Source organism: Anolis carolinensis, chromosome 5 (assembly GCF_035594765.1).
Source record: "Anolis carolinensis isolate JA03-04 chromosome 5, rAnoCar3.1.pri, whole genome shotgun sequence".
NCBI lineage: Eukaryota > Metazoa > Chordata > Lepidosauria > Squamata > Dactyloidae > Anolis > Anolis carolinensis.
The window spans coordinates 164,367,009-164,387,564 of record NC_085845.1 but is presented as its reverse complement, the minus strand read 5'-3'; the positions used below and the strand labels follow the sequence as shown (position 1 = coordinate 164,387,564).

At 39.3% G+C, this 20,556-nt stretch overlaps 3 protein-coding genes across 3 annotated transcripts in view; 2 read left to right on the top strand and 1 right to left on the bottom strand.

The window, feature by feature from the left end:
* ccdc38 (coiled-coil domain containing 38) overlaps positions 1-7,946 on the top strand; it is a 28,802-nt gene extending 20,856 nt beyond the window's left edge. Inside the window, exons 13-17 of the mRNA XM_062982825.1 lie at positions 2,686-2,837; positions 3,381-3,516; positions 4,302-4,516; positions 4,658-4,751; positions 7,170-7,946. Coding sequence (XP_062838895.1) covers positions 2,686-2,837; positions 3,381-3,516; positions 4,302-4,516; positions 4,658-4,751; positions 7,170-7,277 — 705 coding nt within the window. The 3' untranslated portion in view covers positions 7,278-7,946. The remainder of the gene's footprint in view (positions 1-2,685; positions 2,838-3,380; positions 3,517-4,301; positions 4,517-4,657; positions 4,752-7,169) is intronic.
* snrpf (small nuclear ribonucleoprotein polypeptide F) lies at positions 7,551-12,148 on the bottom strand. The gene is made up of 4 exons (XM_008110843.3): positions 11,985-12,148; positions 9,402-9,527; positions 8,132-8,196; positions 7,551-7,788 (listed from the first exon to the last, which is right to left on the bottom strand). The coding sequence occupies exons 1-4, from the start codon at positions 11,985-11,987 to the stop codon at positions 7,722-7,724; spliced, it is 261 nt and encodes an 86-aa protein (XP_008109050.1). The 5' UTR covers positions 11,988-12,148; the 3' UTR covers positions 7,551-7,721.
* A 624-nt stretch (positions 12,149-12,772) lies between these two features.
* Positions 12,773-20,556, top strand: part of ntn4 (netrin 4) — an 89,209-nt gene continuing 81,425 nt past the window's right edge. The window contains exon 1 of the mRNA XM_062982824.1: positions 12,773-13,005. The gene's annotated coding sequence lies outside the window, so the exon portion shown is untranslated. The remainder of the gene's footprint in view (positions 13,006-20,556) is intronic.

Below are 20,556 nucleotides of genomic sequence, written 5' to 3'. Positions count from 1 at the left end.
ATTGTTTGGGTCGTTCTTTTTTCCCTTTTTGAAGATAGAGACCACATTCGCCCTCCTCCAATCTGCTGGGACTTCTCCCGTTCTCCAAGAACTCTCGAAGATAATTGCCAGTGGTTCTGAAATAACTTCCGCTAGTTCCTTCAGTACTCTTGGATGTAGTTGATCTGGCCCTGGTGACTTGAATTCGTTTAGAGCGGCCAGGTGTTCCTGGACAACTTGTTTGCCTATTTGGGGTTGGATTTCCCCCAATCCTTCGTCCATTCCATGTTGCTGAGGTTAAAGATGGCTTTCTTTTTCTGAGAAGACTGAGGCAAAGAAGGTGTTAAGCAGTTCTGCCTTTTCCCTATCTCCTGTCGCCATCACCCCATCTTCTCCTTGCAGTGGCCCTATCGCCTCCTTTTTCTTCCTTTTTCTACCAACGTAAGCAAAAAAGCCTTTTTTGTTGTTTTTTATGTCCCTGGCAAGCCTGAGCTCATTTTGCGCTTTAGCCTTGCGAACCTTTTCCCTACAGGTGTTGGCTATACGTTTGAATTCTTCTTTGGTGATTTCTCCCCTTTTCCACTTCTTGTGCATGTCACTTTTGAGTTTTAGCTCAGTTAGAAGTTCTTTGGACATCCATTCTGGCTTCTTTGCACTTGTCTTATTTTTCTTCTTTGTTGGCACTGTTTGCATTTGCGCCTTGAGTATTTCACTTTTGAAAAACTCCCATCCATCCTTAACTCCCTTGTTTTTTAATATTGGCGTCCATGGAATGCCGCTCAGTAATTCCTTCATTTTTTGGAAGTCAGCTCTCTTAAAGTCCAGAATGCGTGTTTCACTTGTCTTAGTTTCAGCATTTCTTTGTATTGCAAACTGCAGGAGCACATGGTCACTTGCCCCTAAGGATCCAACCACTTCAACTGTATTGATCAGGTCTTCCACATTTGTTAAGATTAGATCAAGAGTTGCTGATCCCCTTGTTGCCTCTTCTACCTTCTGGACCATAAAATTGTCTGCAAGGCAAGTGAGGAATTTGTTGGACTTTGTACTCTTGGCTGAGTTTGTTTTCCAGCAGATATCGGGATAATTGAAATCGCCCATGACTACTATATCTCTTCTTTGTGCCTGTTTGGTCAGCTGTTGACAGAAGGCTTCATCAAGTCCTTCATCCTGACTCGGAGGTCTGTAGTAGACACCCACGACAAGATCTTTTTGAGTCCCGGTTCCCTTGATTCTTATCCAGATGCTTTCAAGTTGGTTTCCCGGATTACAGTCTTGCATTTCTTCTGCCACGTAACTGTTTTTGACATATAAAGCTACTCCCCCTCCTCTCCCCTTTGTTCTATTTCTGTGAAAGAGGTTATAGCCCTCAATGGTTAAATTCCAGTGATGGGAGTCATCCCACCAGGTTTCAGTGATGCCTATGACATCGTATGTGTGGTGCTGTGCTAAGAGTTGGAGTTCGTCTTGCTTATTTCCCATGCTCTGAGCATTAGTGTAAAGACATGTAAGCCCCTGTGACCTCCCCTCGAGCTGTTTATTTGGGATTATTGTGCTCTCTGTACTTGGTCCTTGCTGTGTTTGTGCAGCCCTCCGTTTAGCCTTTTGGCGGTTCCCTGTGGTCGTGGGTAATATAGTGTTCGCCAAAGCAAATCCCCTAAATTATGAATGGGGAGGAAGTACTTACATTGGAACATCTACTTAAGAGGACCCTAAGTTAAGAGCATTTTGAGTTAAGAGCTGTTGCTCGACCTGGTTTTGCTTTGACACAAGAGCAGAATTTTGAGTTAAGAGCTAGCACCAGAGAAAGTGCCAGTGCCAGAGGGAGCGCTAGCGCGAGAGTCCTGGGCTTTAGGACTTCAAGGGAGCTGCCTCCATGCTTCATGCCTCGTGCTCTTGTCCACTTTGGGAGATTGCTGTCTGCTCTGCTCTTGTCCACTTTGAGAAACTTTGGGTTAGTTGATTTTGTGTGGTTTTTATTCCTGGTATGTTCGGGTTTATGAAGAGAGAGCAAAAGAGGGAGAGAGGCTGGAATGAGTATAGTATGAAGAAAATAATGCTTCTGCCTTTTCACTTTGTATTTTGGGCTTCCATGCCACAACTTTGTGCTTCTACCATTTTACAGTTGATCTTTCTTTTTTTATTGTTCCATGTGAATGTGCATTTTATACATTTTTTTATTTATAAATACATTTTCTTATTTATAAACATGTAACAAAAATGGGTGCGTTTGGGAAGGGGGCAGGACGGATTAATAGCATTTCAATGCATTTCAATGGAAAAACTCATTTGAGATAAGAGCACTTTGAGTTAAGAGCTCAGTCACAGAACAAATTAAACTCTTAAGTAAAGGTATTGCTATTTGAAAACATGATGTGGAATACTGCTAGGATAGGCAAGTATGTTGTTTTCCCCAGCACATGTCACAAACTTATATTTGAAAGTTTCCATGAAAGTTTCCAGTATGCAAGCAGCAGACATTCTTCTGCATAATGTATGAATCTTGAATATTTCTGCTTGCTATAAATTTAACAGCAAGTAAATCACAACTTACTGTAAGTAATTCAGTACCAGACATAGGTATTTTCCTCCTTCACTTTAGTATAGTTGTTTTCAATTATATATATAAAATATGTGCAGCATATCTATAACTTCACTGATGTGGCTAATCCCAGGAAATATGTAACACCCTGTCTTTAATATTAGGAGCCAGAAATATATTTCAAAGACCCAGATGAATTACTGCAGTTGTTTAGACATCTTGAAGAACAAAACCTTTCACTGTTTCAAAATATTCAAGAAATCAGTGGAACCCTGGAAGATAGACAGCTGAATGGTCAAGCTTTTCAAGAGCGCATGTAAATATATTATGTAATCACTTCTTAAGTTGCCTTGTACTGTCCTGAGTGACTGGCTGGTAAAATGATAAAACATAAAAATGCAATCAATTTTTGAAATAAAAAAAGTTAATGATCTTGTTTTCCTGCTGCTTCCCAGTGCAAAATATAATAATGGTGCCTGTAAAAAGGTGATGGTGACATTAGAAATGCCCATGGGAGCCTAAGCCAATGCTGGGAAAGCTTTGTCCAGAGGACTTGTGCACCTAATAATTGTTGCTTATAGGCCACAAAGTAATTTGTGTTAGTGGTTTGGATGCCAAAGTCAGCACTTTGAGTTAGCCTTGTGATGTGATACAATCAGAACTATTAGGTCCCAAAAGCAATCTAGCAATCTAACACCCTATATTTTCTTTTTTTGGATGGTCTAAAGGCATTACCATAAGAAGTTAGTTGGGGTTTTTTTTTGTTCTGTTACTGTTTTGTGTTCAACATTTCAACCCTTATAGATATATACAGAATAATTTTTAACAACAGTATTAAAGTAACAATTTTTAAATATAGGGAAGAAAGAATAAAGAGCCTAATAGATGGGAAAGAAGCTCTTAAAGCAGCTTGCGCCAAAGAAGAGGCAAAATCTGCACAATTAGCATTAAAAATCCAATTGTTTTCTGCAACAGAAAATAATTCAGCATCCATGGTAAGCTACACTATATTAATAGTCTTTTATCATAATGACATCACTTGCATGGGGATGAAACAGAGGCATAAGGATTCCCAACTCTGATTTCTCTATGAAGCTTGGGGAAATGGCACAAAGACATCCTGCCTGAGATTGAATACAGAAATGGTGCTTGTAGCAAACAGATATTGGGAGGTCCTAAGAGACCCAATAGTGGGTATGTTCCACTTATACAAATGTTACCACAAAGAAACAATAACCACGGCATCAGGATGTTATCAAGTCCAGAAGAGCTATTAAAAAGTGCAGACAGTGCAGTTCTATTGCTAAGCAATGCTATTTGTTTGTTGCTTTTTAAACTTTAATGATAAAAAAACATTAACAGATACAAAGTATAAATTCATGATTTCTCTTATCGGAATCTGTAAGCTAAATGTAATATTAAGCCCACAAAGGACAGACTTATTCAAATGAGTAGAACTTGCTAGTCACAAATAACCCAAGTGGGTTGCTTTCAGTGGGCCTATTTTAGGCAATACTGGTATCAGATTTTACCTTGCTTGTATTAATTCAAAATTATACTGATTTGCCAGGTCCAATCAATGAATATCATCACTGCATTTTCATTTTTTCATATTTTAGCAGTTTTTAAAAATCGTTTTTCTATTTACATTTGGAAAATGATTACATTTGTATCTTTAGTTTATCTTACTTTTCACTGTAAGCTCTTGTGCATGTTTTTGACCATAATGTACTATAGATGCTATATAAATGTAATGTATTTTCTGATGTCCTTTACTAAGGATAAATTGCTGAATTCACTTACTAAAAAAGTAGCAGAAGTGTACAAAGTTTGCTCTGGAGGAAATGAAGTATCCAGTTTGAACCCATTTCAAATGCTGAAAGCAATAGAAATTCGGGTCTCAGAGCTCTGCGAAATGTTTGAAACACTTCCAAAAGAGTACCTTGAAATTGTTGAAGCCAATGAAAAACTCAGGGCGAAAGAAAGAAGACAGAGGTAATTTTCTTACCACTGTGAATAACAAAGCCTGCCAAATATATATATATTAATATTAACAGGCATGATGTATTGTTTTCCTCCAACAATAAGCTAATACTATTTATATTATTAAAATATTTGTTTCTTTAATCCATGAAGAATCCGTGAAGATAAGCTGAAGGAATTGAGAAGGATTCAGGAAGAGAGGTTGAAACATGCTCTTGAGAGAGCAATTGCTGCACCAAAGAAAAGGGTGAGTAGTGGTTTTCTGGTGTTTTGTTTTAAATGTCTTGAAACTCAACAAACATATTTTTATGTACAGTACAGGCGTATCCAAGTTACAAACATCCGACTCACAAATGATTCAGTTAAGAACGGAGGTGAGACAACCGCAAGTGAAAGAAATCTACCCCTCAGAAGGGAAATTCCCTCTTAAAGAGTTGTCATGGGGGAAAAGTGTCTTCACTGAAGCTTTATCACCAATCCTTGGTTTTCACAACTAGTCAGAAATGTTCTGAACAGCCGCACAAACAGCAAAACAAACACCAGAGGAGTGTTAACCCTTCTCAATGCTATGCAACGCAAAAACCATATATATATATTTGGCTGGAGTTAAACTTAAAAATGTATTTGTTCTGACTTACATACAAATTCAACCTAAGAACAAACCTACAGAATCTTATTCGTAACTTGGGGACTGCCTGTATATAAATCATCTTAATGGTAATGTAATACCAGACTATGCAGTTGTTTCCATAACCACAGCCAATACTGCCTACTAATGGCCACTGGTGTTCAGTGTGTTGGCTTTGGGACAGTATAAGAGAAGCCATGTATAATACTAAAATAACTAACAGAACATTTCAGCATTGTTGTTGTGTACCTTCAAGCCATCCTGATTTATGGTGGCACTGAGGCTAACCTATGCAGATTTTCTTGGAGAGATATGTTCAGATTCTTTTGAGGCTGAGGGAGTGTGGCTTACTCAAGAGTCACCCAGTAGGTTTCCATGGCAGAATAAGGATTGGAAATCATAGCCCAACACTAAAACTACTTTACATGGGCTCTCCACATGCAGAAATATATACAGCAATTGTGTGCATAAATATATACTGCATTTCACTGCATAATAGTTGAACTTTCTCCACTTTTTCCCCTTTAAAAAAAAGGGTGCATGACTTTTGCGGGGAAAGGGAAAAAAACATTTGGGGTCTCAAAAAAGGAGGTGTGACTATTATGCTGTAGTGACCATTATTCAATTAAATACAGTAATTATCGAAAACAACTTATTTGGCAGTGTGCTTTGCTGTCTCATATGGTATTTTTTCGTGTCAGGAGTGACTTGAGAAACTGCAAGTCGCTTCTGGTGTGAGAGAATTGGCTGTCTGCAAGGATGTTGCCCAGGGGACGCCTGGGTATTTTGCCATCCTGTGGGAGGCTTCTCTCATGTCCCCGAGTGGGAAGCTGGAGCTGACAGACAGGAGCTCATCCCGCTCCCTGGATTCGAACTGCTGACCTTTCGGTTAGCAGTCCTGATGGCACAATGGTTTAGCCCATTGCGCCACCGCAATGTCATATGAATAACACATATATATTTTAAATATTTTTAAATATGCAGCCTTGCAAAGAATTTACTACATTTTCTTGAAATATTGCAAAGCATCTCAGAGGATGAAGTCTGTTGTTTTAAGCTTGAGGTATTCTATAAGAAACCAGGGACAGAACAGCATTGCAGAGAACAAAGTGTTTCGGTATAAAGAATGGTGTAGCAGTCAGTCAGGCTCCAAACAAAATTGTTTTGTTCTTTTACATTGACCACAGCCTCAAATGAGATTCAGGTTTTTGTATGTATGAAAGATTTGCTAACCTTTTATCTATCTAAAAATTCAGACTGGAAATGTAGCACTTTTTCTTCAAACTATTGAATAGATCCAGTTTTTTTTAAAGAATGGTGTAGCAATCAGTCAGGCTCCAAACAAAATTGTTTTGTTCTTTTACATTGACCACAGCCTCAAATGAGATTCAGGTTTTTGTATGTATGCAAGATTTGCTAACCTTTTATCTGTCTAAAAATTCAGACTGGAAATGTAGCACTTTTTCTTCAATTGAATAGATCCAGTTTTTTTAAAAATTAAATCAGTGGGACTTCAGCCATGATTAATTGTCCCCCCTGATGTTACCTGGTCTTTTCAAAGCATGACTGACCTTGCATTCAAATCATAATCGACAAATTTGAGACATGTTTCAATCTGGGAAAGCAAACAGAAGTACTGTCAGAATTCTTTCCTGCAAAACAAAATCCTCAATTGACACATTCAAATACAGGGGCAGGCAATTTGATTGACAAATCCTGCCCTACTGCAGTCTTCTGAAAATGCTACTTAGGGATTTCCAAGCGAACAGAAAGGTTGACCTTGGATCGAAGCACCATCAGCAAGAGCCTGCTATCTGAACATCTAATGGAAATCAGATTCCAGTACACCTAGTGGAATGTACTTTTCAGTGGACATGTTCAAGCAGAGGAGTTTTCAATTTTTTTTTTAAAAAAAGGAATGCATATTCAAATAATTTGTGTATTGCAGTGTTTTTAAAAAAGAGTCAAATGAATATTAAAATTTAGCAAAAAAACTAATGGTATTTTAACAAGGTTTTGCTTTTGTTCTCATTTTAGATGGGAAGAAAACTGGTGTACCGCTCAGAGCCTCCACAAACTAGCCAGGGTCAGGAAAAGGTTGTAGATTTGACCACAAAAAGTGAAGATGATTACTATTTTGCATGATTTTTTGTGTTTAAAGAAATAATTTCTGGAATAGATCTGGGGACATGGAAAAGGGTGGCTTCCAAGTGTTTTGTACTACAGCACTCTTGACCATGATGGCTGGGACTTATGGGAGCTGCAGTCCAAAGCATCTACAGGATCCCTAGTTACCCACTTTTAATTATTTCTACTTTATTTTAGCAGTTGTATTAACTAAAATGTGACAAGATTAATTTGATCCAGTACATTTTCAAAAACAAAACTCTTAGACTGTGATCGAATAACAAATTTAAGAACAATCAAAAGTAGCATATTTATTTTTTCATAGCAATACTTTCCTTTGCCAACAGTATTTCTCTTCCAGAAAAAACAGTTACCAGAACAAAAAAAGCAAAAAAACTTTTATCAAAACCTTAAAAAACGTGACAATGAAAGATCTTTAACTTAAAAAAAAATCAAAAATAGTTATTCTCTCATTTCTCCATCTTCTTCTTCCTCTTCCACACCCCTTATGTAAAGGACATTATTGCATCTGAAATGAAACCAAAAGTTGTGTTATAATTCATATAGATTTTAAATAAGTTTTGGAAAATAGCTTACATACCCCCACTATTTCATATACCAAGTTATTGTGAAGTACTGTACGTTTGTTGCTGTGTTAATTAATAAAAATTACTGTTGTTTGTTGTATGTGACATGTCATTTCAGTAGTTTCCAACTCTTATCATAGCTTTATTATTCAAATTTGAAATTTACTCATTCAATGGGATACAAAACAAAGAAACTCTTTCATACACTTAAAAAATATTTAAAATCAATGTTTTCTAACCCCAAAATATTCTCCCTAAATTCTGTTATATGCTCATGTCGATTACCTTATCAGAACTTCACCAAGGTGTCCAGACATTGCTCCATCAATGTACTCTTCTGTATTTGCAAGCTTAAAAATATATAAGACAAATGTATAAGAAAGGGAAGCTATACAGAGACATATGATCCTACAGTGATAGCATTTTTAGTGTAAAACATCCTTAAAATCTGTCCATAAATTCACATAACATGTTGCCTTTAGTTGAAGTGTGATACTTGATTTGGCAACAATAAAAGGCTTCTGAATACCACCCATTTATGCCAATCTGTAAGCAACAGCATGCAATATTTACAGTAGACTCTGCAAAAGATGCTTCAGCTGTACTCTTCAAAAAGTAAAATTAGCCTGTTGCAGCCACTGATTTATTATCAGTAAATGTTTGGTCTATACCTATTTTTGTATACCTCTATATGTATCTGGGGTCACATAAAAAAATCTTGGATGAAAAGGGGTTTAAGAGATTCTGGAAAAGGCTTAAGAAATTCTGGTTTAGAACAACTGAAAACAATTATAATAAAAATAATAATCATAAAAATTCGTCTCAAAAACTACAGACACTATTAATAAATTTTACTAATTGCAAACTATGTAACAAAGGGTGGATACAGCCTAGAGGGCTGTTTGCAGCATCCTATCTCCTGCTAGGGGCTACACATATATGCATACACACACATACACAGGCATGCAACGTCCCCTCTCGCACCCCATCCCATGTGGTTTAAATCTCCATTTCTTGCATATTAATATCTACGGATTGCCAGGAGGGGTGGTAATGAAAGTCTCTCCTATCCCTCTGTATTTGACATTAAAATTACTTGCAATTCCACTCTTCCACGACAAGAGTCTTGCAATTGGGATTGCTGTAGGTTGGTAAAGACTTTCAGCTCTCTCATCAGCACTGTTTTAACATTACAAAGAACAGTGGTAAAACAACATCCCCCATAACCCCTGATAGATCACAGCAAGAAAAAAAGGTGAGTTTCCTCCAAAATTTGTAAGCAGTTCCAAGAGCATCCAGGGAAAGCAGACCACAAAGGTATTGCCCAAACTATGTGCCTTATATTCCAAGGGGATGCAATCCCATTACTGAACAAAGCTAAGCTATCTGATTGACCAACATCTTTAAATCTTATTTACTCACATCCAAACTATTGTTGCATCTAAACAGTAAAGCACAGTAAGCATTTTGTCCCTACAATATAGGATGATTGATACTTGTCCCTGTACTAACTAGTTAGTTCCAATTCCATGGTCATTCTCCTGCAACCGTTTACCTGCATGTTCATGTAGCCATCGACAGACACAAGGTAGCCCTTATATTCCATTCCCCACTTCAATTTCACCATCACTGGTTTCCCAGTCAGCCCATTTAGGAAGGGCTTTGGATTGAGAGGCAAACTCTGCATGGGATAAAGTGGAATGTAAAAAAATCTGCTAAATCAGAAAAGGCATTCTATTCACACATTGAACTACTGGATACATAAAGGAAGCAGTGCACAAGGACAACATCACTTGTGTTCTCCCACAGAAACATTCTGCATTTCATATGGTAATATAGGTTCCTGATCAGTTGCTATAGCTTTACTCGTCACAATTTTTAATAGCCCCAGTTTGAAGTCAAAGCGGAATTTTCAGAACGTTGGACCAAAACAAAAAATCATGTAGCCCAGTTTAGCCCCGCTATGTTTTCCAGAGTAGCCCATCAGATGCCTATGGGAGCTCCAGGAAGCATCAACCTGGAGGCATCAGTTAATAGCCACCAACCATCTCATTCTTCCTAAATCTTTCTAGTATTCTGTGTTGTTGAAGGCTTTCATGGCTGGAATTACTGGGTTGCTGTATGGCTATGTTCCAGAAGCATTCTCTTCTGACATTTCACCCACATCTATAGCAAGTATCCTCAGAGGTTGTGAGGTCCGTTGGAAACTAGGCAAGTGGGGTTTATATATCTGTAGAATGTCCAGGGAGGGAGAAGGAAATCTTGTCTGCTTGAGGCAAGTGTGCATGTTGCAATTGGCCATCTAGATTAGCACTGAATGGCATTGTAGCTTTAATGCTTTGCTGCTTCCTGCCTAGGGGGAATCCTTTGTTGGGAGGTGTACGCTGGCCCTGATTGTTTCATGTCTGGAATTCCCATTTTCTGAGTGTTTATCTTCATTTACTGTCCTGATTTTAGGTTTTTTAAAATAGATTTTTTTCTCATTTCCATGGTTTCCTCCTTTTTGTTGAAACTGTCCACATGCTTGTGGATTTCAATGGCTTCTCTGTGTAATCTGACGTGGTGGTTGTTAGAGTGGTCCAGCATTTCTGTGTTCTCAAATAATATGCTATGTCCAGGTTGGTTAATCAAGTGCTCTGCTATGGCTGACTTCTCTGGCTGGATTCGTCTGCAATGCTTTTCCTGTTCCTTGATTCGTGTTTGGGCAATGCTGCATTTGGTGGTCCCTATTTCTTATTTAAAACTACAGTAGAGTCTCACTTATCCAAGCCTCGCTTATCCAAGTTTCTGGATTATCCAAGCTATTTTTGTACTCAATGTTTTCAATATATCATATTTTGGTGCTAAATTCATAAATACAGTAATTACAACATAACATTACTGCACATTGAACTGCTTTTTCTGTCAAATTTGTTGTAAAAGATGATGTTTTGGTGCTTAATTTGTAAAATCATAACCTAATTTGATGTTTAATAGGTTTTTCCTTAATCCCTCCTTATTATCCAAGATATTCGCTTATCCAAGTTTCTGCCGGCCCATTTAGCTTGGATAAGTGAGACTCTACTGTATATTAATTTAGCAGCTGGTAGTAAAGTCAATGTAGGCATGAGCAAACTTCGGCCCTCCAGGTGTTTTGGACTTCAACTTAGGAATTGTGGGAGTTGAAGTCCAAAACGCCCGGAGGGCCGAAATCTGTCAATGCCTGGTCTATGGTATAAACTACTGCAGTGGTTCTCTTTTTTTTAAAAAAAAAAATACATTTTTAAAGACATACATATAAACATGTACAATTCCCACCACCATGATTATTTTCTTTTACATATTAGTCGTGTTTGAGACAATCCTTCTAGATGTACATACTGTATAACATTTGTATCCTATTTCTTATGGCTTGATCACTAGACTTATTTACAGTAGAGTCTCACTTATCCAACATGCACTTATCCAACGTTCTGGATTATCCAACGCATTTTTGTAGTCAATGTTTTCAATACATCATGATATTTTGGTGCTAAATTCGTAAATACAGTAATTACTACATAACATTACTGTGTATTGAACTACTTTTTCTGTCAAATTTGTTGTATAACATGATGTTTTGGTGCTTAATTTGTAAAATCATAACCTAATTTAATGTTTAATAGGCTTTTCCTTAATCTCTCCTTATTATCCAACATATTCGCTTATCCAACGTTCTGCCGGCCCGTTTACGTTGGATAAGTGAGACTCTACTGTATAATATAATTCTTGATCCGGTTCCATCTTTCTTCAACTTCTTGTACTGCAGTGGTTCTCAACCAGAAGTCCAGCTGGTAAACTGGCTGGGATTTCTGGGAGTTGTAGGCCAAAACAAGCTGAGAACCAGTGCTCTACGCGGTGTACTACAACTCCCATCACACACTGCTCCCTGCCATGAGGATAATGGGCCTTGTAGTCCAATCTATTCAAGTGCCACAGGCTGGTGAACGCTTACATCCAAAGGCTGGCCTCCCAGCCACTGCACCCGAGGCTGTGGGGCCTCCACGCCGCCCCTTTCTCCCTCCCGCCTGAACCTCAACAGCGCCCGACTCCTGAGGGCCAAAGGCCCGCAGCACAATCTCGAAGGGCTCCCATTCCTCCCAAAGACACAGGCACTCACCATAGCAACCCGGCCAAAGAAGGAGGAGGCTGCGAGCACCAAAAAATTACTCGGAGGCAGCACGTGTGCCCGCCAGAGCTCGAAATGAAAAACTCGGAAATGACGTCAAGCTAATTCCGTTTTCCTTAACAACCTTTCTTTCCTTCGGTTGAAAATTGATTTTTTTCTATCTCTATGGCGTTCTGGCTGTTGGGGGAAACGCCACACTCTGATTGGCTCGTTTCGCACAATAGAGGCGGGGCTACAGCTGCCAAAGTTCTATTGAAGCTCAGGGATAGGAACTGAAGTAAATATAGGCCCGAAGAAAATGGCGCCTTCCTGGGTTTTTTTGGACTTCAACTCCCAGAAGCCTCTACTGCTTTGGCCAATGATCAGGCGTTCTGGGAGTTGAAGTCCAAAACGCCTTTCAAGGGCTACATCTATTTTAACCAGCAGATGGCAGCAAAGAGTTTCTGTTTGACTCGATAGGAATCCTGTCAGGAGTCCTGTCCCAGGCTGATGACCCAAAATGGCATTATAGAGGACTATTAAGGCCCCTTCTACACTGCCATATAAAATCCGGATTATCTGCTTTGAACTGGATTATATGGCAGTGTAAATTCAGACAGAACTGAACTACCTTACATGAGACAACACCAGGCATTGGGCAAACTTGGGCCCTCCGGGTGTTCTGGACTCCAACTCCCACCATTCCTGACAGCCTCAGGCCCCTTCCTTTTCCCCCTCAGCCGCTTAAGCGAAAGGGCCTGAGGCTGTCAGGAATGGTGGGAGTTGGAGTCCAAAACACCCGGAGGGCCCAAGTTTGCCCATACCTGGCCTACACTGATCATACAATGCAGCTTCAAACTGCATTATATGGCAGTGTAGATGGGGCCTCAGTGATATCCCCCTCAAAAACAACAACTCTTCAGTCTTCCTTAATTCATGGCGGGCGTTTACTGATAGACACATGAAATAACATCAAACTTGGAGCAAGGTGGAAGGACAAGCAGAGCAATCAGCAGGAACAATGAGATCCCAGGTATATTATTTCATTTTTCTACTCTCTGGGTATTCTTTGACATCATGTGAAGCTTATGAAATTCTGAAGTCTGTAAGATAACTGATGGTCAGTGCTTTCTGTGTGAGAGGTAGTACGCTCTGATCTAGCTATTTTTTGCCCCTATCAAAGGTGGATCTACACTATAAAATAACAATAAAACTTTATTTATATACCACTCCATCTCCTCGAAAGGACTCAGGGCGGTTTCCAACATGAACATAAAAACATCAATTCTCAAAAAACATAAGTTAAATATAGTTAACATAATAAACAACATCGTAAGACAGGACCAAAACAATTCTATTAAAAACAGGCATAACATTACAGAACTCTAGAATTACAAAATTCTACACTGTAGAATTAATGCAGTTTGGTACCACTTTAATTACTATAGCTCAAAGCTTATGACATCTTGGGGTTTGTAGTTTGATGAGAAACCAACATATAGCAGAAAAGGCTAAAGACGTAAAAGTATAACTCCCATGACCCCATAGCGCAGCGCCATAGCAGTTAAAGTGGTAACAAATTGCATTAATTGTAGAGTGCGTAGATCAGGGGTCCCCAAACTTTTTAAACTGGGGGTCAGTTCACGATCCTTCGGACCATTGGAGAGCCGGACCATAGTTGGCCACCAAGCAATAATAATAATACTAATAATAATAATAAAGAACTGGTGGGATCACAAACCAGCAAAGGTTGTGGAAAATGAGCACGCAAAGATACTGTGGGACTTCCGAATCCAGACTGACAAAGTTCTGGAACACAACACACCAGACCTCACAGTCGTGGAAAAGAAAAAGGTTTGGATCATTGATGTCGCCATCCCAGGTGACAGTCGCATTGACGAAAAACAACAGGAAAAACTCAGCCGCTATCAGGACCTCAAGATTGAACTTCAAAGACTCTGGCAGAAACCAGTGCAAGTGGTCCCGGTGGTGATGGGCACACTGGGTGCTGTGCCAAAAAATCTCAGCCGGCATTTGGAAACAATAGACATTGACAAAATTACGATCTGCCAACTGCAAAAGGCCACCCTGCTAGGATCTGCATGCATCATCCGGAAATACATCACACAGTCCTAGACACTTGGGAAATGTTCAACTTGTGATTTTGTGATACGAAATCCAGCATATCTATCTTGTTTGCTGTGTCATACAATAAAATAATAAAGAGGGTTGGAAGAGACCCTTTGGGCCATTGAGTCCAATCCCCTTCTGCCTTTGGGCACCGAAAGCACAAGCAAAGCACCCCTGACAGATGGCCTCCCAGCCTCAATGTTAATAATAATAATAATAATAATAATAATAATAATAATAATAATAAACAGGAAGAAAAGAAGGGAACCCTTGTGTCATTTAGCCCAATCCCTTCTGCCTTTGTGTCGTGGGGGCCGGATAAATGGCTTCGATGGGCCACATGTGGCCCCCGGGCCTTAGTTTGGGGACCCCTGGTGTAGATGCACCCCTAGTTTAAGGAGAAAATTCAGAATATAAAGGAAATAATAATAATGATAATGATAATAATCATATACTTTATTTATGTTCTGCTCCATCTCCCCAAGGGGACTTGGGGCGGATTACAGAACATACACACAGCAAGCATTCAATGCCATTATACAGTTAATACGGACAGACAATGCACAAACATAGGTAATGGCATTTCCCATCTTTTCCATTTCCAGCATCTTGGAGGCTATGCTCTACTCCAGCCACGGGGGTTGCTGTTGCTCCGTCTTCTATGCTGGGGAGCTTTGTCATCCTTAGACATCCACCCAATCAATGTCCTTAAGGGCTCCTTTTATTACCTCCCCACTTTTTTCGTGTCAGGAGCGACTTGAGAAACTGCAAATCGCTTCTGGTGTGAGATAATTGGCTGGACGTTGCCCAGGGGATGCCCAGATGTTTTGACCATCCTTGTGGGAGGCTTCTCTCATGTCCCTGCATGGAGCTGAAGCTGGAGCTGATAGAGGGAGCTCATCCGTGCTCTCCCCGGGTTGGATTTAAACCGGCAACCTTCAGGTTAGCAACTCAACCTTCAAGTCATCAGTTCAGCTGGCACTAGAGTTTAATCCACTGCACCACCGGGGTCCTACCTCCCCGCTAAAAGCAGTACCTATTTAGCTACTCGCATTTCTGCTTTCGATCTGCTGGGTGGGCAGGGAGCTGGGACTGACGGCGGGTGCTCACATTGACCCGGGCTCAAACTGCTGACCTTTAGATCAGCAGAATTTTCTGCAGCTAGCAGTTTAACCCGCTGTGCTAAGCCCGCCCCCACATATTCCCAATATTCCTATCATTGTGAAAGACAGTGTGAATATAATTTATATTTATCTTATCAACTTCATTTGTTCACTAGATATATAATGTTTATGTGAAAGTAAAGGCAATGTTATATCTATTTTTAAGCAAACAAAATATAATAAATGGTCCCACATTTATAAGGCTGGAAATCCATCCTACTTTGTATCAGCAATGTGTAACAGGAATACAAAATTTCTTTGGATTTGTCACAGTTCTTCAGTAAAACTAAACACCAGACAACAAATCCTGTTTTTGAGCTTTGCTGGTGTAAAAGCGTATTTTGCATGTGTTCACAATAAAGACACAAATTAAACAGCCATCCTATTGGGAGACTATTTAAAAACAGTACAGTGTGCTGGTGGGATTTCATAAGCAGTTTCTGAGAAAATTTTATTTATTTCTATGTTATTGTTTTGTTCCACATCTTTTACATTCATTATTTGGAACAATAATGCTGAATAGAACAAAAGTGTTTGTATTTAGGATTGTTGTAAGGGAAGAGGGAGAACATCAGTCCTGGAGGAATCTGGAAGCTCCTCTTTCACATCAATGCTTTCTCAACCGAAACTCAATGCTGGCTTCAAATCACAGAAACTGCGCAAAAGTCAGGCTCCTGCCAAGAGAGATTACAGGCCTGGATGCAAAAACAGCATCCTTCAGGGAAATGTGTTGAGAGTAAGCCTAAACCTAATGTTCATCTTGCTGGAATAATATTTGAGAATATAATTATTTAAGGCAGCTTTAAAATCGGACAAGCTGTGGAATATACAACCCACAATGATGTTTGATCTGCTCTTTGAAATAACTTTGGAGGGGAGGACAGAATAATTACAGTACTGTTGGCAAGAAACATTAAGAGTTATTCTGTCATTAAGGTTTTTAAATACATTTTATAAATTCATAATGTTCAGGATTGGCGATCAAGAAATTGTTCTTGATAGTTCTACCTAAATGCCATGTAAAACTATTGGTTTCAGTTAACGTAAAATTAGCATACGGTCCACAACGATACATTTCAGGACCACATAATTTTATCTTTATGAAGGGCCCACACCCCCAAATATGTGATTTATTGGTCATCATTTTCGATCTATATAAAAGGAAACGTTTCCCATATCTTAGCATAATATAAAATGAAATAGCTTGGTGCTGTTTCATTGCATATGTGCCAGAAACATAGACAAAGCAGGACCTTCTGGCTGACTTCGCATGAATCCAGAATTGGAAGCATGCTTTTTACACAATCTATGCAAATTATATGGTGTATTATACTGAGTTATGGTTCTTCCAATTAACCATAGCTATAAATTAATAGACTGACCTATTGAGCATTTAAAATCTTATGTCCAGCTTGATCAGCAGCAACAGTCCACACTTTTAAATTTTGAACTGCTGGTGTTGTCTTGTTGGATGCAGAGACTGTTCCTTAAGAGGCAAGACAACTCCTGTTTATGAGCTCATTTTGGATCTCAATAGAATTGTTTGAAACACAAAGCAATAGAGTTCACCAGAAATTGAACCAAAATATAAATTGTGTGTTAAAGAAAGGCTTGATCGCAATTCTTTAAAGAAAGGAAAAATAGGAGACCGATCTAGGCAATGAACCTACGTCTTTCTGGCTTCTGTGTTATCTTTGCTTCAGACCCTTCCTATAAAATGATAAGTATTTAATGTATGTATGCCTCTCACACTGGTGAAGCAAAATGCTTGCACAAAATAATTCATTGAGCTGATTTTAGGTTTGCCAACATTAATCTCAGGATTAATACTAACTTACTGCCAGATGCAAATCTTCTGACTAACAGCTAATGATCAATTATTGATTAAGTGCAGAGCCGGCCCTAGGTATTTTTCAACTGTAGGCGAACAGAATTTTGGCACCCCCCCCCCCCCCAACCAATCACTGAAAAATAAAAGCGTTGGATAAGCGAAAATGTTTGATAATAAGGAGGGATTAAGGAAAAGCCTATTAAACATCAAATTACATTAAGATTTTACAAATTAAGCACTAAAACATCATGTTTTACAACAAAACAGAAAAAGCAGTTCAATACCTTGCGGAGGCAGGCCGCAGGAGACAGGAGTTGCCTCGATGGCGCCCCCAACAAGATGGCGCCACAGGCAACTGCCTAGTTGGCCTAGTGGTTGAACCGCCTCTGATTAAGTGCTATAAAATGGTAGGCAGCTTATGGGTCTCTAGTTGTTGAAGCAATTCCAATTGTGTTTCACCATTGGCTATGTTGGCTAAGACTAATGGCAGTTTCACACGATATAAAACATCCTATTTCCTTGTTGTCTATGGGTGTTGTTGTCTTAACCAACTTTCTTCTTCTATTTGAGGCTGCTCTATCTGTAGTCTCATACTTGCTTATTCTCTGGATACAATTAAGTCCTTGTTGTAAATCTTGGCTTCTCTCTGTATTTGCCTCAAGGGTTTTCTTCTGGTGTTGGTGAGATCCTTTTAAGATCTTTTCTGAACCTAAACCTTTAATATATTCAGACCTCTTACAATTGCTGATGAAATGACAGTTTTTTTATTTGTGGGCTGCTGAGCATGATCACCTCATGATATATAAATACCTTAAGCACACACAGTTTAATCTGATATTATATCACTTTCCCTTTGAAAGATTGGCACAGCATTATATCCTCAGAACAAACGTATGAGGTAGATTAAGCAGTATATGACCACCAGAAATTTAGATGGCCAAGCAAAGATTGCAACCTGCATCTCCTACACACAGCACCAGGGGCCGGGCTGTGGCGCAGGCTGTTGAGCAGCTGCTGCAATAAATCACTCTGACCATGAGGTCATGAGTTCGAGGCCAGCCCGTGGCGGGGTGAGCACCTGTCAATTAAAAAAAAAATATAGCCCCTGTTCGTTGCTGACCTAGCAACCCGAAAGATAGTTGCATCAATCAAGTAGGAAATAAGGTACCACTTATTAAAAAAGTGGGGAGGCAAGTTTAACTAATTTACAACTGGAATGAGGAGTGAGGAAGTGCCATCAGAGTGGATGATGAAGCAGCTGCTCCCCCCTGTGGCCAGAATCGAACATCCCCTCAGGAGAAGGTTAACTTGCCTCTGCGTCTGTCTGTCTGTCTGTCTCTGTCTTGGTTCGATGTGTTTATGGGCATTGAATGTTTGCCCTGTATGTGTATAATGTGATCCGCCCCGAGTCCCCTTCGAGGTGAGAAGGGCAGAATATAAATACTGTAAATAAAATAAATAAATAAAATAAAATGTTTTGCTCCTAAATAAGCATGTTCTAAATTTCATCATTCTACATATTGTCAGTAGTCCAAATCCAAGAGTCAAGCTGGGTAAAGGTGTGAGGAGTACAGTATATTCCTAGGCTCAAATGGAAATACTGTATTATACAATGAGTCACAGCATTTCACTTGGGTCTGATGGAAAGTGTTATGATGGAATTTCTGTTGGGTGTCATCCTGGACTCCACAAGTCTCCAGTCCCCAATGAGTAGCTAGACTAGAAAAGAGAATTAGAATGAGGGACTCCTTTCTTTATTCCTATGCATGCGTTCCTAGAAGGGGCTTTCTGCCTCTACTCCTCTCTTCCTTTTTGGTACTATCTCCTCCCCCATTTGATTGATGTAGCAATGTGATCTCTTTGGGGAAATGGGGTAACTCATGGTCGGTTTCCATTTTCTTTCTCTTCTGCCTTTTGTCTCCTCCTGTGAGGACACATCTTGCCATTCTCCAGGCAAGATGTAGCTGCATGCATATTATTGATATCTTTACCTTTGTCTTTCTTAGAATAGGAGATATAGGATATTAGTTAGCTCCAAGAACTTTCCTATCCAGAATGTATTTCTTTTACTTCAATAAATACTTTTGAAGTTATATTTTTGGTTCTGCAGTCCTGTGCCATCCTATGTAATAGAAGCTTATCCCAGCTCACCACACGTAAATTTCTGATTGTTATGAAATGTGCTTCTATCATTCTGCTATATTTTTGGCGGAATCACCTCAAGAGAGGGTTATTTTGAGCCTAACCGCTCAATAGATTCCCAACAATTTCCAATGTTGAATATGTATCCTAAATACTCTAGAGCAGTGGTTCTCAACCTGTGGGTCCCCAGATGTTTTGGCCTTAAACTCCCAGAAATCCTAACAGCTGGTAAACTGGCTGGGATTTCTGAAAGTTGTAGGCCAAAACACCTGGCGACCCACAGGTTGAGAACCACTGCTCTAAAAGTACCAGGTCCTATTTGATATTGGAAGCTACTCAGGGTCAGGCCTGTTTGGGGAACCACTAAGGAATGGCAGGTGCTTCAGGCAATATTTCAGAGGAAGGAACTGGCATATCCACCTCTGAGTATTCCTTGCCTAAGAAAACTATGAAATTGATGGGGTTGTCATAAGTTGACAAATGGCTTGAAGTCACATGCACACACAGGTTGAGAACATACACTTTAGACCATTTTTACTTGCATTATTTTATTCTGTGATCTCTTTCGTACACATTTCACTCCCTTAAATTGTCACAGATCTAGAAGTGGATATCTAACACATGATAGTCCAAAATTGATCTTCAGGCTAGGCTTCTGACCACAGAGTGTTGCCATATATGGGTAGAAGACTGCTGTAAGAACTCATCACCACTGCTGTCACATCTATACTATATAACACAATGGTAATCAGGTTATTTCATTGGGTGTGTGTTGGTCCTACTGCTGTTACATTTTGTTCTTTCTTCCATGAATCCCAAGCAGTTTATCTTCTAGGCACAGAACATACTTAGATCTGCTTAGCTTCAATAAGTTTGTTTTACCATGTACCTTCAAATGACTTGTAGATCCTGAAATTTCAAAGCAAGCTGTGTTTTCTTCAACAGGACATGACATCCCAAAATTAATCTCCGCCCGATTAATATTCAAGGAAACTAACAGAATATGATAGTAAGCATGAAAAAACTCATGTTGTATTGTAATTCAAAAAACTATGGAGCCCACTCCATAGGCCATAAGCTACACTACCCTGTCACTGATATTTGATGGCAAACTGCACTGCTGAATTTCAGCAACAAGACTACTGAAATCCTTAAAATGAAAATGAAATTTCTGTTTTAAAGGAGTTTCCCTCCTTTGCTGCCAAAATTCTGCTTGTTTCTTTTTAAGGTGAGGGGAATAACAAATACAACCGTAGTAGATGCTGGCTTGGTCATCTTGGTTAGAATATTAGAATACTAAGATTAACATTTTGATGCT

Bases quoted from the DNA above. Each gene is read 5' to 3' on its own strand.
- snrpf (XM_008110843.3), bottom strand. The intron at 8,197-9,401 runs GTAAACGGTTGC...TATATTTTTAAG, and splicing joins ATGGCTACATGAACATGCAG to CTTGCAAATACAGAAGAGTA. The intron at 7,789-8,131 runs GTAATCGACATG...GTTTCATTTCAG, and splicing joins CTTGGTGAAGTTCTGATAAG to ATGCAATAATGTCCTTTACA.